Source organism: Cajanus cajan, chromosome 2 (assembly GCF_000230855.2).
Source record: "Cajanus cajan strain Asha chromosome 2, NIPB_CcT2T_4, whole genome shotgun sequence".
Lineage (NCBI taxonomy): Eukaryota > Viridiplantae > Streptophyta > Magnoliopsida > Fabales > Fabaceae > Cajanus > Cajanus cajan.
Genome location: NC_138518.1, coordinates 2,762,784 through 2,779,692, shown reverse-complemented (window position 1 = coordinate 2,779,692; position 16,909 = coordinate 2,762,784). Strand labels below are relative to the sequence as shown.

The 16,909-nt window shown below is 35.2% G+C and overlaps 2 protein-coding genes across 4 annotated transcripts; both read right to left on the bottom strand.

Annotated features, from left to right (window-relative positions):
• Window positions 1-715: 715 nt before the first annotated feature.
• Window positions 716-3,895, bottom strand: LOC109792023 (Heavy metal transport/detoxification superfamily protein). The gene is made up of 4 exons (XM_020351405.3): window positions 3,550-3,895; window positions 2,390-2,443; window positions 1,444-1,503; window positions 716-1,099 (listed from the first exon to the last, which is right to left on the bottom strand). The coding sequence occupies exons 1-4, from the start codon at window positions 3,817-3,819 to the stop codon at window positions 971-973; spliced, it is 513 nt and encodes a 170-aa protein (XP_020206994.2). The 5' UTR covers window positions 3,820-3,895; the 3' UTR covers window positions 716-970.
• A 1,540-nt stretch (window positions 3,896-5,435) lies between these two features.
• Window positions 5,436-16,455, bottom strand: LOC109792025 (uncharacterized). Of its 3 annotated transcripts, none has more exons than XM_083067801.1 (10): window positions 16,291-16,455; window positions 16,068-16,173; window positions 15,635-15,793; window positions 14,931-15,014; window positions 13,681-13,764; window positions 12,662-12,748; window positions 12,441-12,584; window positions 11,986-12,093; window positions 5,978-6,029; window positions 5,436-5,801 (listed from the first exon to the last, which is right to left on the bottom strand). In XM_083067801.1, the coding sequence occupies exons 2-10, from the start codon at window positions 16,164-16,166 to the stop codon at window positions 5,758-5,760; spliced, it is 861 nt and encodes a 286-aa protein (XP_082923927.1). In that variant the 5' UTR covers window positions 16,167-16,173; window positions 16,291-16,455; the 3' UTR covers window positions 5,436-5,757. The 3 variants fall into 3 exon arrangements, with proteins under 3 accessions (XP_082923927.1, XP_020206997.2, XP_020206998.2); XM_020351408.3 differs by having other exon boundaries at window positions 5,436-5,773; window positions 16,291-16,454; XM_020351409.3 differs by having other exon boundaries at window positions 5,436-5,764; window positions 16,291-16,453.
• Between the last annotated feature and the right edge of the window lie 454 nt (window positions 16,456-16,909).

Sequence of the window (16,909 nt, the reverse complement as noted above, 5' to 3'; positions counted from 1 at the left end):
ATATTTTTTAATCACAATAAGATACTTCAAATTTTTTTATTATTATTATTTTTATCAGAAACTATTCAGAATAGCTTCGAATTTAAATTAAATTTAAAATTCTTTCTAGTTTGTATTTATTTTAAAAAAAACTGAAATAAAAACTTCTAAAAATTATTATTTTTATAAAAATATATATATAAAAAAAAACTGTAACAAACGAGCCAGAAATCTATCCCCTGGAATGATGCAGAAATAAACGTATTTTGTGGTTGCATTACCTATAGTGGATGAATTAATGAGTAGGACCAATGAATTACACTTAGGGCATGTATATATAAATTTCTCATAAAGCACTTATAGAAGGAAAAAGTAGAAAGAAAAAAATCAGCATAAACTTTTGTATAAAGTAAAACCAACTTATGCATGAACTAAAAATAAAATTTTAGAGAAAATTTATACAAATTAACTTATGATACTTTAGGGTTTTATACAAATTTATAAAAAGCTAATTTTAACTTATTTCATATTTTCTTATTTTTTTCTTCTAAAAATATTTATGAAGAAGTTTATCTCCACATTCTCCCATTGAAATCTAAAGAATTTCATACATCACAGATATGATACTTCCATCCATCTTGCAAAGAATGTTTAGCAAAATTAACTTCTGTATCTTACAGGTCTATATGTAGTCGTTCACCTATGGTCTACTCTCGCATCTGCATCAATTGAAGGCTTTCATCATCAAATACTCTTTTACTTTTTATCAAAAAATAATAATAATAGTGATAATAACAACATCAACATCAACAATAATAATGAAGAAGAAAGTTAACCAACATCCTCAAAATACAAAAGAAGTTAACAAACACTAGCCCTATACAAACCAAAATGAGTGTTGGAGGCTCTAGTCTGTAAAGCGTGAACGTGCAGCTTCTTTAACTCTTCTTTCCTTCCCTCAAACTATTGTTATTACAACAATACATTTAGTCTAGGCAACTGCAACTTCTTCATCCTCAAAACTAAGATTTAGTGTCTGTAATTTGAAGCCTGAACCTTGTATGGTTTCTACCAGACCAGAAGCCACTCCTGTAGCTTGGACTGTTGTCTGTTTCTTCAACTGAATAAAAAGTCATTAATGATATTGAAGCAAAATTAAACTCATTTGATAATGTTTACTGAATAAATAGCCGCATCCCTAGTATAAAAAGCTTAATGGAAATTGGAAAGGTATTACATTTTATAAGTTTTATATTGATCAGGGTTATACTGCTTTTCAATGATTCAATTACAAGATAACTATTAAGAGACATTCTTGGAGATTTCAATCCCATTAGGGTGCCAACCGTAAGCAAAAAATAGTTTAATTCATATTGGCAATCATCCAAAATCAAGAGTTTATGGTGCATCATTTAAAACAATTAACCTTTTTTTTTAAAATTTGCAATGGTACTTCAAGTATACCTCTACAATTGCAAGTCCCTCAGCAAGCTGAACCTTCAAATCAGTAACACCTTCAGTGTCCTATAAAATATATAATGAAACAATGACAACCAAGTGTCAATGACAAGAAGAAAAATTTCCCAAAGAAAATGACAACATGGCAAGCAAAAGAACAAAGAAAGAAAACAAGTGACAAACAAATTCTTTCATAGATATAGAATTAAATGCGAGCATTTGTAAAATCTTAATGCAGGTCATATAAATAAGAGACGTGCCCATTCCAAGATTAAGCTATTGTTGTAGGCCTTGTGGCAGCAAACAAAGAAACATACTCCCCCTCACATCACCTCTAATGAGAAAAGTTTACTTTCTGGTAGGCCAAAATTACCATGACATATTACAATAATGACCATGTTATTTGTACAGTAATACCCAATCATGCAGAAGAGAGGCTACTACAACCTAGGCTTATAAAGAGGAAAGAAACGAATGCTTCAACATAAATAGGAGTTCCAAGTGTAACACCTAAACAATATGGGATGAGACTTCCCCTCTTTCATCACCATGCTTTGATCGTCTTGCTCCGTTCAAAAACTAGGTTGACCATGGTTTTGCAAATATAGTATGAATTGTCTTACCTCAAATTACATTTAATCCAATATATACAAGATTGGGTCTGAACAACCATCACAAACATTTGATATCTTACTCATATCCTCCTACATCATCATCCATCCAGTAAAAGGGAACTAGCCAACACACACTAGTACTCTTCAGAAGAATAATTTTAAAATGAGGACCTAAATCATAAGAAGCATTCTCGCTGGTATGTTCATCAGGGAGCTCAGAACAGAATAACACGAGTGAAAATATGAAGACACAACACCAAAACAAAGGTGTATTTGCATCAAACATTGAAATGAGTGAGCAAAAAATAAGAAAAATAGATCAAGAAAGTTTGAGTTACCTCTAAAGCTTTAGTCAAAGCTGGAATGGAAGTTTCATTCATTGTTCCCTCTGCCTTAAAATGTGCAAAAGTAGTCAATTAGTCTCATGAAAGTGGTACTATTACAAAACAAAGGTATATATAGCTCAAGACTCAATTACACAATAATTTAAGGGAAAAAAAACAATATTACAAGTCTAGAAACAATGACTCAAAGCCCAGCTATCTAATGTTCCATCTGTTTTAGGCATAGACAGCTACAACACTGAATAGTATTAGATATAGTTTAGACCATAGCTCATAGACCCATGATGGGAGGGCACTGGGGTTAGTTTATTGAATAAACCCTCAATTTACTCTTTTGAATTATATAATGTCTGTTCCATCCCACCAAAAATCCAAATTGAATAGGAATTGAGACCAATAACATTTTATAAACACTCTTCTCCTGTAACCCATCAAAGGACTTAAGAGAAACAGTGTCAATCTTATGACTCCTTGAAAGATGAGAATTACAATATAGGTCCCTAGCATATATATTTCACTTTATTTGTCAAAATTGTCCCTAGCACTGTTAACTCTCAGACTAATTTTATCAACAGAATGCGTATATCAAGCACTTGAAGAGATAATTTTTCATTTGAGCTAAATTGCAATTTTGGTTCCCTTTAATTTTTCATCCAATTTTGGTCTTCCTATGTTTACTTTGCAATTTTGATCCCTCCATTTAAAAAAAAATAAAAAAAAAAATCCACAAAATTGGTTCATTCATCAAATCTCCATGCCTTAACTGTTTGAAATGAATTCAAAAAAGTTGCTCATGTACAAAGTGGCAACTCAGTAGTCATACTGTCATGCTATTGCGACAGATGAAATAACAACTATCACCGTAAAGATTATGTATGGATACATTACTAAATGGATCAAAATTGTGGATTTAAAAAAAAAATGAAGGACTAAAATTGCATAACAAAAACAGTAGACTAAAATTGTGGATTAGGAATTACATAGAGATCAAAATTACAATTTACCCTTTCCTTCTTTGAGGAACTAACATGATGGTGATATATCCTCCAAGATTAATTTGATTATTTACAAACTATTATAAAGATTCTTACTTAAAAAATTTCAATGCAAGAAGCACCCTCTAAAGTCCAAACTAGTAAGAGGCAGCAATGTACCTGAAAGAACATGGTGAGGGTATCAGATGGAGAAATGGGAACGACAACGGGTTGCGCTTCGGAGGTTGAAGGTTGTTCAGACTCAGCGGCGAATTCTTGCTGGGTTTCTTCTTCCACTGCCTTCACCACGCGCTTCTTAATCTTCAAAGTTGAAGTTGGAGAGCGCAAGGGGAAGCTGCAAAACGCGAAGGAGGGAGAAGAAGATGAAGAAGAAAAAGAAGAAGAAGAAGGAACAGAGTGCAGAGAGAAAGATGAGAATAGTGTGGCCATTTTCAAACGCAGTGAGCTTTTAAGTAAAGAGAAGAAGTTGCTGCTCTTATCTATCTATCCACACCAGAAAAAGAAAAGAAAAAAAGAGAAAAAAAACATCATTGTATAGTCTCATGAACAAATTGGTAATTTCCATGTTGTCCCTAACACACCTTAATTATATATAACAAACTACACCATGTAGGCCTCAATAGTAATTTTAGGCCCAAAAAAGTTTGATTTTAAAAGAATTATAATAATTAAAATGGATTATTTTCTTGTAGAAATAATAATTTAAATGTGAATAAGAAAAATAAAATATTTTTATATACTAACAATGTATAATATTTTTTTTATATTGTCATTCTATAACAAATTGGTCTATGTAATAAGTTTATTAATTGATTGTGCATGTTAAGGAACTCGATTGTGTCGATGCAAAAGGAATCTCATGCGTTGCAACAGAAAATTAAAAAGTAACATTTTGTTACTTTGGCGTTGAATGATTTTTTTTCATGTTGAATTGGCTCCAAAAATGCACATAGTTAACTATCTTAAAAGTTACACCCATCATGATTTTTAATTGATTAACAATATAAAAAAATACACATTAATATTATATGAAAATTAAGCTCTTGGAAAATACTTAAAACTTAAACATTCAAATAATAACACTTTTGACTAATGAATATATCTTTAAAATTTTAGTATTAGAAAAACATTACAACTATCTCACCTAATTAAATAATTATTTTAAAAAATTAATGTCCAAAGTTTTTATTCACTTGAATTTTTGTCTTTACGTATTCTGTATTGTTTATATATTTTATTTATTTAAAATTTGATCATCAGAAACTAATATTTGATAAACAAAACTATAAATCTTTCATAAAAAATCAAAACTTCAATAAACAGAAATCTTAGAAATCAAATCTTACATAAATGAATAATACACATATCTAACATAAATGAATAATACATAGACAACTGCTGAAAATTAAGTTATGATCAAAGTTCAAATCGAATGAGAACCATAAAGAATTAAAAAAAAACAATTAAATCATAAATTTTGAAACATACCTTTATGATATTATTGATGAATGCAAATCGGATCTAGTGAACATACTTCCGATTACAAAATTTAAGCTAGCTCAACTAAGCTTAGAAACGAACGCATTCGGAAAGGACATAGTTTTGTTTACGTTCAAATAAATATGATCCTTTATAATTACCATTTATTACCAAGTGTCATCTAATTTGGGAGAGAGAACTTAAGACAGAAAAAAGAGAGAACCATTTGGATGATACATATCATAAATTATTGCTTAAATCCATTTTTTTTTTATGTTTGTTTGAATATTAAAAAAAACTAAAACAAATAATTTACATTGTTTGAATAAAATAAAATAAAAAAGGCGACATTTTAATAGATGAAAGGGGGAGAAAAAGGAAATATTACAAGAGAGGAAAGGGGGGAAGGAAAACGAAAGGAAAATGTCATCTTTATAGAATATATTATATTAGGAAAATGTCATTTGAAAGGAATTTTCATTTTATCGTGACTCTAAGCAACATCACTCATGTTGGTACTACAGACAGCAAGAGTTATTCAAGTTATTTGTTAAAACAAGTGAAAGAAGCAGAAAATACTAAAGATTCATAGCCATACATAATTACTTACGATATGGTATTACATAAGCTGAGGCAACACCATCCTATCCTAAGCAAGTACGAGTCTTGAAGCTAATCAATGGTAGGCATCTACATGTCATAGCATTAGCACATTGCCAACACTAATTTATCCGTGGCATGCAGTGTCCCAAGTTCCAAAAGTACCTTAGCCACTACCTATACAAAAAAAGTCATCTACAGCTAGAATGCACCAAATTTTCACCAGCTGAAACAAGGCACAAGCATGCTGAAGTCGAGCATTAAAGAAACTGACAATCTTCTTGAACTTCACCAGCTGCAAAAGCTTAGGAACCAATTAAATTTCTTTTTGCCTTCCAAAAACCAGACACGAAAATAAAATATATGGAAGGCAAAGAGGTTAGTGGTTTATACTATTTTTTTTACAAAAAATTTTGAGAACAGAATGAAGTCAATGTAGCATTATTGTGATTATAATGAAAATATAACAATTAAATCGTATAGGGACTCAGGAGAGGCTTGTTCTAACCTCTGAGATGTATGGCCAGATTTGCTTGAACATCAGCTTCAGAGTTAAATTCCTGGAACATCAACAAAAGGCATGTAATTTGTAAACAGATTACGAAACAGTGAGGCAAAAAACATGGCAGGAGTATTCTACAAACAAAAGGAAAAATATAGTTGGAATTGCATGCCAATCTTCAAATAATACACATACAGAAACTATTAGAAATCATATACATTGGTACCAGCATGCATAATTTATAAAATTTAAGCAGTTAAGGGTCAGTTCCGATAAACATCTCAAAAAACACTTATAAGAGAAGAAAATTAAAAAGAAACAAAACAGTAAAATGAATCAACACTTCTCCCATGAGTTAAAACTAACTCTTGCACCTCAATTTTGTGAAAGCTCTTTCGTTAACATTACATAAATTTAAGGATTTTAACTTGTGAGAAAAATTTGATTCATTTTATCTCCTCATTCCCTTATATTTACTTCTCCCTGAAAAATTTATCGAATCTGGCCGGGCATTAACGATCATATTGCCTCTTTTGGAGGCAGGCATGTGAATTAAAAACAATGGGAAACTGATAGAGCCCAATTAGTAAGGCAAGATAGCAGGCCCAAGGTTTGGAGAGTCTACACTAGGAGGAATAAGATTTAACAGTTTATTATCTGTTTGTTATCTATTTAGGAAATTGATAATTATCTTCTGTTTTATCTTTTTAAATTAAAGTATTATCTAGGAAGAGATAAGATTATCTAGAAAGTTAGCTAGGAGGGATATAAAAAAAGGATCAGGGGAAGTCTGAGGGGAAGGAAAAGTTATTCTTTGAGAAATTGTGCGGAGCCTATGCTCTGGAAAGAAAGAGAAAGCAGATCAATTCCTGTAATTCTTTTTTTTTATTCAATAAAGTATTCTTAAATTTCCAGGAACTTATCATTGGTCCGACCTGCCGGATCTCTCAACATGGTCTCTAAGGTCGATGCATTGGAATCCAAAGTCACAACCTTGGACGCCCAACTTCAGGAATTACAATCCTCGGTTGCTGATCTCCAGCAATCTGTCATCAAGGAAGCACATGCGAATGAGACTGAACGTCGTGAAAATGCTGAGTTTCGATCCATGATCACTCAGTGGTTAAAACAGGATGGAGATAATCACTCCCACAAGGCTAATGACCCTCCTAAGATTCCTCCTCCTCCCATAGGCTCGTAGCAAGGAAGGTTGAATTGCCCTCCTTTGATGGTACGGACCCACGCGGTTGGATTGTTCGGGCAGAAATGTATTTCCGTGTGCATGGTACCCCACCAGAAACAAAAATTCCTCTTGCCCAATTGTCAATGGAAGGGCATGTCATCCATTGGTTTTCTTTGCTATGGAAGGGTGACCCAGGGCTTTCCTGGGAAAGGTTAAGGGAGGCATTGCTTGATCGCTTTGGAGACACAAATACCCGAAATCCTTATGAACAACTGGCTGCACTTACACAGGAGCATTCTGTGGCAGAATTTATTGAAGAGTTTGAGTTTTTGTCCTCCCAAGTCCCCTGCCTAGCTGTACCACAAGCCATAGGATATTTTATGCATGGGTTAAAACCTGAAATTAGACGTTGGCTACGTACTTACCTGCCAGAAACAATTAATAGGGCTATCTCTCTAGCTCGTGATGTGGAATGTGCAATATACGGGGAGTCTGATAGTGAGGGCAATATTTCAAATCGAAAATCTATGGTCAGCCACGGATTAAATTCGCTAAAATCTGGTGTTGCACTTTCAAATCAAAAAAGTGCCCTTTATCAACAAAATAACTCCCAGAATTGGAAGCATGAACCCAAGTCACACGGACCTGGGTTTGTTACTAGCCGTCCGGGAGATACGAGGAGTAGAGGGATCCGCCATTTATCTGCCCAGGAATTGTTTGATAGAAAGAAAAAGGGGCTGTGTTTTAGGTGTGGTCAGCAGTACCATCCTATGCATCAATGCCCAGAAAAACAGGTCAGACTCACTTTGCTTGCAGAAGACGAGGTTTTCAACGAAGAGGGTGAGATCGTATCTGCTAAAGGTGACAATGACGAGACTCTTGAGGAAGTCAAATGCACCTCTATGAGCTTATTCCATTCCACTAAAGAAACAGTTTCTAGTCTTAAAGTCATGAAACTAAAGGGACAATTGAATGGATTACCAATTTTAATTTTAGTGGACAGCGGTGCTAGCCATAATTTTGTATCAAGACGTGTTGTGAAGGCTTTGAATCTGCCTGTGCAAGACACTTCAAGTGTAGCCATACGACTGGGTGATGGTCACCGCTTACTGACAAAGGGAACTTGCAACTTGAAGGTTGATTTAGGCCCAATGGAAGCCTCTGTGACTGCCTATGTTTTTGACTTAGGCGGCTTAGATTTAATCTTGGGGATTAAATGGCTGGAAACATTAGGGTTGGTGCAAACAGATTGGGGGCAAATGACAATGACTTTCTACAACAAGAATGAACTGATCACCTTGTGTGGCGTTAAACCGAAGGTGGCAACAGCCACTTCTTCCCTACATAACTTAATTGCCAGCAAAAGGCTGTCCTTTGACAAGTTATTTTGGAATATACAGGTTCAAGATCAAGAAGTAGTCCAATATGGAGATTTATTGCAAGAACAACATGAGAAGATCCAACAATTATTAGCTCAATTTCCAATTGTATTCACCGAAGCTCAAGGCTTACCACCACATAGAGACAATGATCATGCAATTGTTCTTCAAGCGGGAAAGGGACCTATAAGCGTCAGGCCCTACAGGTACCCTCATCACCACAAGGATGAAATTGAACGACAGGTTTTAGAGTTACTGCAGAAAGGGTTAATTCGGGCCAGTAATAGTTCTTTCTCTAGCCCAGTCATCTTGGTAAAGAAAAAGGACAATTCATGGAGGATGTGTGGATTACAGGGCTCTAAATAATGTTACAATTCCTTACAAATACCCTATTCCAGTGGTAGAGGAACTCCTTGATGAGTTGCATGGAGCTTGGGTATTCTCTAAACTTGACCTCAAATCAAGTTTTAACCAAATTAGAGTAAAGAATGAAGATATCCATAAAACAACTTTTCGAACTCATAATGGCCACACTATGAGTACTTGGTCATGCCGTTTGGTTTAATGAATGCTCCTGCCACATTCCAATCCACAATGAATGATGTGTTTAGATCTTGTTTACGTAAATTTGTTCTTGTGTTTTTCGATGATATTTTGGTCTACAGCCCAAATTGGGAAACACATCTATTGCATTTGGCTAAGGTGTTACAGTTGCTGAAAATTAATAGGCTGGTGGTAAATGAAAAGAAGTGCAGTTTTGGTAGGAAATCAATAGATTATTTGGGCCACCAAATCTCAGGGGAAGGGGTGTCCATGGATCCGGAAAAAATTGTCAATGTGCTAAATTGGCCAACTCCAAAGAATGTGAAGGGAGTGAGAGGTTTTTTGGGTCTCACCAGGTATTATCGAAAGTTCATCAAAGATTACGGTAAGATAGCAAAACCGTTGACCGAGCTGACCAAAAAAGACAACTTCCATTGGAGTCAAGGAGCTCAAGTAGCCTTTGAAACTCTAAAAAAGGTAATGACCTCTACACCAGTATTGGTTCTCCCAGATTTTACTCAACTTTTTGAAATTGAATGTGATGCATCCGGGAAAGGGATTGGGGCTGTACTTATGCAACATAAGCGCCCTATTGCCTATTTTAGCAAGGCATTATCCGAAAAAGCCCTATCTAAAGCTGCATACGACAAAGAAATAATGGCCCTAGCAGTTGCTGTTCAACATTGGAGACCCTATCCTTTGGGACGACATTTCTTAGTCTATAATATATTGACCAAAAGAGTCTCAAACACCTTCTTCATCAACACATAACGACTGCTGACCAGCAAAATTGGATAGCTAAATTATTGGGATACTCTTTTGACATTATTTACAAGCCTGGACCAGAAAATAAGGCAGCTGATGCCTTATCTAGAATTCCTTATGTTTGTGAGTTCAACGCCCTAATTTCATTTCCGGTGTGGTTAGATGGTCAGAATCTGACTCAAGAAATACAAGGGGACTCCCACCTCCAAGGTGTAATTACTGGCCTGCAAGCGGATTCAAATTCCAGACCAGGTTTTGAGTATAAACAGGGAATCCTCCTCTACAAAGGTAGATTGGTGATATCAGCAGAATCTCCTAAGATTCCCCAGCTCCTAGCTGAATTCCATGCCACACCACATGGAGGACATTCGGGGTTTCTGCGAACATATCGAAGGTTGGCAGCAAATCTATATTGGGTAGGTATGAAGAAGCATGTTCAAGACTATGTCCAGTCTTGTGATGTTTGTCAACGACAGAAATATGCAGCTCTCTCACCAGGGGGTCTTTTGCAGCCACTAGACATCCCTAATCAAATATGGGAGGACCTCTCCATGGACTTCATCACTGGTCTTCCCAAGTCCAGAGGATTTGAAGCCATTCTTTTCGTGGTTGATCGATTATCAAAGTACGCTCATTTTCTCCCTCTGAAACACCCTTATACAGCTAAGGGAATTGCAGAAGTTTTTGCAAGAGAAATTGTTAGACTACATGGAATCCCTAATTCTATTGTTAGTGATCGAGACCCCATATTTATTAGCCATTTTTGGCGAGAACTCTTTCGACTTCAAGGTACAACCCTTAGAATGAGCTCTACATATCACCCTGAGACCGATGGTCAAACAGAAGTTGTTAATCGTTGCCTAGAGACATATTTAAGATGTTTTATTTCAGAGCAACCAAGGGCCTGGTCTCAATGGGTATCTTGGGCAGAGTTGTGGTACAACACCACCTTTCATATTTCCACAAAGTCTACTCCTTTTGAAGTGGTGTACGGTAGAAACCCTCCTAGTCTGACTCACTACCTTCCAGGAGAAACTAGAGTTGAAGCAGTAGCAAGGGAGTTGCTAGATAGGGGTGAGATTCTAAGACAATTAAAATATCACTTGCATCGTGCACAACAACAAATGAAGATATATGCTAACCAAAAGCGAAGAGATTTGTCCTTCGAAATAGATGAGTGCGTATTTTTGAAATTAAGGCCCCATCGTCAGCAATCAGTAGTCAAGAGAGTAAATCAGAAGCTTGCTGCCCGCTTCTATGGCCCTTTCCAAGTTCTAGAACGTTGTGGGCTAGTTGCATATAAGCTAAAGTTGCCTCCTTCCGCTAGGGTACATCCTGTCTTTCACGTATCTCAATTAAAGAAGGCAATTGGCAATTATGTTGTAGAGCCAAACCTTCCACAAGGGCTAGAATTGGAGATACCAGAGTCTATAGAACCAGAGAGCATCATTGCTACAAGAAAGTCATCCAAACAGGGTGAGACAACTCAACAACAACTTGTGAAATGGAAGAACAAGCCTATGGAGGATGCTACATGGGAAGACGAGTTTGTCATACGCAGTCAATTTCCTCCCTTCAGCCTTGAGGACAAGGCTGATTTCATAGGAGAAGGCAATGATAGAGCCCAATTAGTAAGGCAAGATAGCAGGCCCAAGGTTTGGAGAGTCTACACTAGGAGGAATAAGATTTAACAATTTATTATCTGTTTGTTATCTATTTAGGAAATTGATAATTATCTTCTGTTTTATCTTTTTAAATTAAAGTAAGTATTATCTAGGAAGGGATAAGATTATCTAGAAAGTTAGCTAGCGCCTAGGAGGGATATAAAAAAGGGATCAGGGGAAGTTTGAGGGGAAGGAAAAGTTATTCTTTGAGAAATTGTGTGGAGCCTATGCTCTGGAAAGAAAGAGAAAGCAGATCACTTCCTGTAATTCTTTTTTTTTATTCAATAAAGTATTCTTAAATTTCCAGGAACTTATCAGAAACAATATGACATCATAAATGATTGTTATCAATCTTCATCTATTGTTTATCAAGAGTAGTCCACTTATCACCCACAAACCACAAAAAGGGGAGGAAGGGTTAGTTTATTTTCTCAGACTTGCATGTAAACATTAAATATGGAGCAAGTGACAAAGTGGTACCCTAAGAACATGATTGATCTTGAATGACATAAACTTGTCCTTCAGCTCCTTGGCTTCACTACACAAGGTAGCCATATTCTGGTTTTTGACTTTCCATAAACCCTGAATCTGTTGCAAAAGCAATTATATAAGACGGTAAACTAGTAACAAAATGTATAAAAATTAAGAGTAATTGTTCATAAATCTCAAATTAACAATATCTGTTGTATTTTCTTTTGGGAGAGGTTAGGTGTTTATGCTGCCTATAAAGTAGGAAAACTATATTATTAGTTGTTACTTCAATTTTCAAGTTATCCATGTAATAAATTTATTAACAATTAGTGAATTAGAGTATGTTTTCTTTTTATCACCATCCAGAGGCCTTTTAAGTAGGGAAACAAATACCAAGAGGTAGTGCAGAAAAGGGGGAATTTGAAAAGTACTTAAAAAATGCATACTTAGAAAATACAACAAACCTGACTGCAGACAAGCAGGGAGTCTCCCTGGACATGAATTTGCTCATATCCTTTCTCAAGGGCTTGTTTCAATCCTAATATTAAACCTCGATATTCAGCAACATTATTAGTTTGAATGCCCACTCCTTCACGCAACCGATAGACCTAAGAAGAGACCTAATAATTAGCTACATTCTGTAAAAAGTATACTAACAAAACGAATTGCTGCAGACAGTAGACACCTTGCTCCCATCACGCAGTATAGCTCCTGCACCAGCCGGTCCAGGATTTCCTTTGGAAGCACCATCAAAATGAAGGGTACATGAAAGCTGCATATAGAGATGTAAAATTTTGTTGTCATTGTATTATTAAAGTACAGCAAATATTCTAACTAGGAAGAGAAAAGGAGATCAATCAGAAAGGCTACCATAGCATCATATGCAATAAAACCTGTAACCAAAAATAGAGGACCACAAATCTGAAGATCAAATGCATTGATTTTAAACAAACATCCTGCAACTTTTCACTCAATTTAAGGCCCTTTGATCATATGTACATGTGCTGCAACCACATCTCAAAGATAAAAGGTCTAACAAGTCTTTTTAGTTGATAAAATGTCCTCATAAGTGTAAAATTCATTGATTTTTCAAAATACTTAGTTAACAAATGAGTCCTATTACAAGTCATCCTAGAAAGATAATAGTCAGAACACCAGAGTGTCAATCAAGCAATCTACCTGAGGTCCTTAACTGTTGAATTGACTCAATGGCTCCAAGAGCCAACTTTATTATGCCTTGCTGTTGCAACCACCAGCATTCAGCTACAATAATCATTACTTTCACACATACATGCATTAATGCTAGAAAGGATGCTTCAAATTTTAGAGTTGCATAAATGATAAATTAACAATCAACTAAATTTCCATGCACCAACCCTTAAGATATAGATCATCTATGGATGCCTGAAAAGGAGTTAAATAAGACAGACAAAACTTTATAGTAGACCTCAATCTTATGACAGCCAGAACTGGTATATTTATAATAGATAAGCGCATGCAAACAAGGAAAATCAGGCAAATGACAAGGAGCTGGGACAGTCAGCAACTACATAACACATTATCAAGGGCAGTGTAAATTAGGTGGACAGTTTTAAAATATATTATACAATTACTAATCGGTACAGGCACTTACACAATTATGATGTAGAGTGTATATGCTGATATTAGCAGTTAGCAATGCAAAACATAATCAAACCGGCTTACACAAGTAGACAACTCTGCTTGAGATCCACCTAGTGCATGATGCCTTTGTGAATTTGTTGGAAGTAAAGATGATCCAGCCTGCTTCTGTACAAGAAAGAAAAAGGGGAAAAGAATAGTAAATGCCACACAATCAACTGCCAAACAGAAAGAGTCTAAGACTATAGTGCTAAGTGCTAACATTACTAATTTCATTGGATTCTATCAAGAGCTAAAATGGTCCTGCCACAAAATAGGGGGCTAAGATGGCTACAGATGGACCTCAGGAACATGTTATTTAACTTTCACATCTGACAAATAACTGTCATATTAGGGGTCCAAATAGGCGTTACAATGAACCAAACAAACTTAATATTAATTTGAGACTCAAATCATTAATTATATAAATAAAATTAAGTATAATTGATTATATTTGTGTAAATTATAGTAAACCTGCCATTCTAATCCTTAAGATTGCAAGTATTGGGAAAAACCCAAGTCCCACATCGACTAGAGATTAGGCAATTGAATAGTATATAAGTGGAAAGCAACCCTCACCTTACAAGCCGGTTTTGTAGGGTTGAGTTAGGCTTAATCCACTATTCTAACATGGTATCAGAGCCATTTAGATCCACTTTAAAAATGGGCCACCTACCATTGATGCTTGCCTCACAGGCAAGAGGGGGTGTATTGGGAAAAACCCAAGTCTCGCCAATCCTAGATCATTAAAAAGGGCCACCTACCATTTATCCACGTACCAAGCCCAATAGTGCTGGACGTGAGGGGGTGTATTGGGAAAAACCCAAGTCCCACATCGACTAGAGATTAGGCAATTGAATAGTATATAAGTGGAAAGCAACCCTCACCTTACAAGCCGGTTTTGTAGGGTTGAGTTAGGCTTAATCCACTATTCTAACAGCAAGCATTGGTTATGTTAACCTTGGTAAAGGTCCTTTCTTTTTAATCTTTTTACATTTCACTTCTCACTGCCCTTTTTGCACAAAAAGAACTTGAGACTGTGAAATGAAACAAAAAGTTCACGAACTTAAATCAAGCCCAGCTTGAGTTAAAAAAAGCTTGGTTCAAATAAAACATTACTCAAGTTTGAATCAAACAATTCATATTGACTTTAGTCAAGCTGAGTTATTTTTGAATTGACTAAACTCATTTTCAGCCTAGCTCCAAGAGTGTATTTCACTTAAATGAATTGCATTTCTTTGGTAATATTAAAGTGCAACTTCTTGTTCGGGGATATGTCAACATTGATAACTTACGCTAGAGTCAAACTGAATGGCTCCTTGCAAGTTCCTTGATGAGGAACTCGCACCGAAAGTTCTTCCTCCAGAAGAATATGGATCCTGCAAGAAATATCATCTCCTCTTGAAGTTAGACTTTTTTTAATTGCAAGAGACTCAAATGAATTAAGCATAAAACCTTGGACTCCAGTGCTACACAAAAGAAATGTAGTTTAATTGAATATTTGGTAATGCAATGAAGTTTGGCTTATCTCACCATGAGTTTATTCCAACCACACGTTTGGAAAAATGTTTCAAACCTGAAAACGACCTTAAACATGATTCTAACAGAAGCAATTCACATGCAGCTTTTGCTCTGAGTTGAAAATTTTTTACTAAATTTTACTACCAACTTGAATTTGTTATAGTAGTCTAGTAAATGAACATGAATTATTTCACTTCAAAATCAATGTTTACCAAAATTAATTTCGCAAAACCAAGATCATCTAAATTCAAGCAAAATGCTCGCCAACATGTTTATCAGAAATTATGAAAATTACATATGAGCCTACACCCATTACAAATTTACAATCCAACATAAAATGAGGCAAAAGTTCCAACATAAAGCTCAAGTTAACAGTATCAAGACTTTAGACGCAAAAAATGGCCTTTGCCCATATGAGAATTTTTTTCAAGTATTATTAGAGAACAACATAAACTAGAACAAAGGGGGTCCCTCGAACCAGATAAGGACAAGCAACAAGTCTTCCAAAAAGCCCCTCATGCACATCAGCAGCACCAATAGAATAAGGGGCACCCTTAAGTCCATGTGAGACAAGGTATTCCTCAGTCTTCTGAGGTAAAGAATATCCTTTGTAAATACTAAGAGGCTCACCGGATACCTGCATGGAATATGCAAACACTCAAATGAGAATACCCACCAACTTCTATTGCAAACAAAAACAACAAAGCAAACACGATGGTTTCAAAAACCCAGAAATCAACCCCAGAAGTTTAATGCATATTTAGTCCTATAGAATTAATTTTCACACTTTAAAACACACCAAGGCCTAGAAGCTCAACATCAGAAAAATCACCCCTACCCAAATGCAGAAAAGACCAAAGACAAAAACTTTGCAGCATGGAAGAACATAACAAGGTTAGAAGAAGACATACCGAAGATGCAAATAAAGGTTGGATGTCACTGAAAGATTTGTAGATGCCAACAACATCCCCTTTCCTTACAACGTAAAAAACGTCTTTTTCCTCAGCCATTGCAACACTGCAAGCAGTCACATTCACAAGGGAATGATCTTAGTTGAGAAAAAAAAAAAAAAAAAATCACGTGAACAAACAACTTAGAATTTGAAGCTAAGTAAACATTACACAGTGAACATACCCAGTTGTTGCAGAATCACTTTCTCAGTGAAACCAAAGGATAATCGGTTTTTTAAGTTTCGAAAGGCAAGGTGTCGAAGTTCGTGAAATTGACGTCGGAAAACCAATTTCGAAGCATAAAAAGGTAAAGCAAGTGTGAGGTATCTTTCAAAGGAAGGTACGTTTATATTTAGATGAACATTTATGCAAATACATCCTAAGTAACCACTAACCATGTACTGTATTGTCATGTCTTGTGTAGCGTACTGTTGGGAATGTGAACAAAAACACCGTAAAACCCAATTGCACAAGTAGGCCCATTTTAGTTTAAGAACGAAAACGCAAAGCCCGTTACAAGCCCACATCTAATAACAACTAAAATTATAGTTTCAAATTTTAGAGATATTAAAAAATTATAAAACTTTGAGAATTTTCATACCTCTAATAATGACACAAATAATTATATTTTTTTATATATATTTTTCCATTTTATCCTTTATCTATAAGGAGTTACTATATAATCGAATAGACAAAAAAATTTAAAAAAAATAGAGATCAAAGTAGTTATTTAAAAATATATTTCCTTTATTAATAATTATATATTACAATTAAAATATATTTAAATTTATTTATTTTTTTCT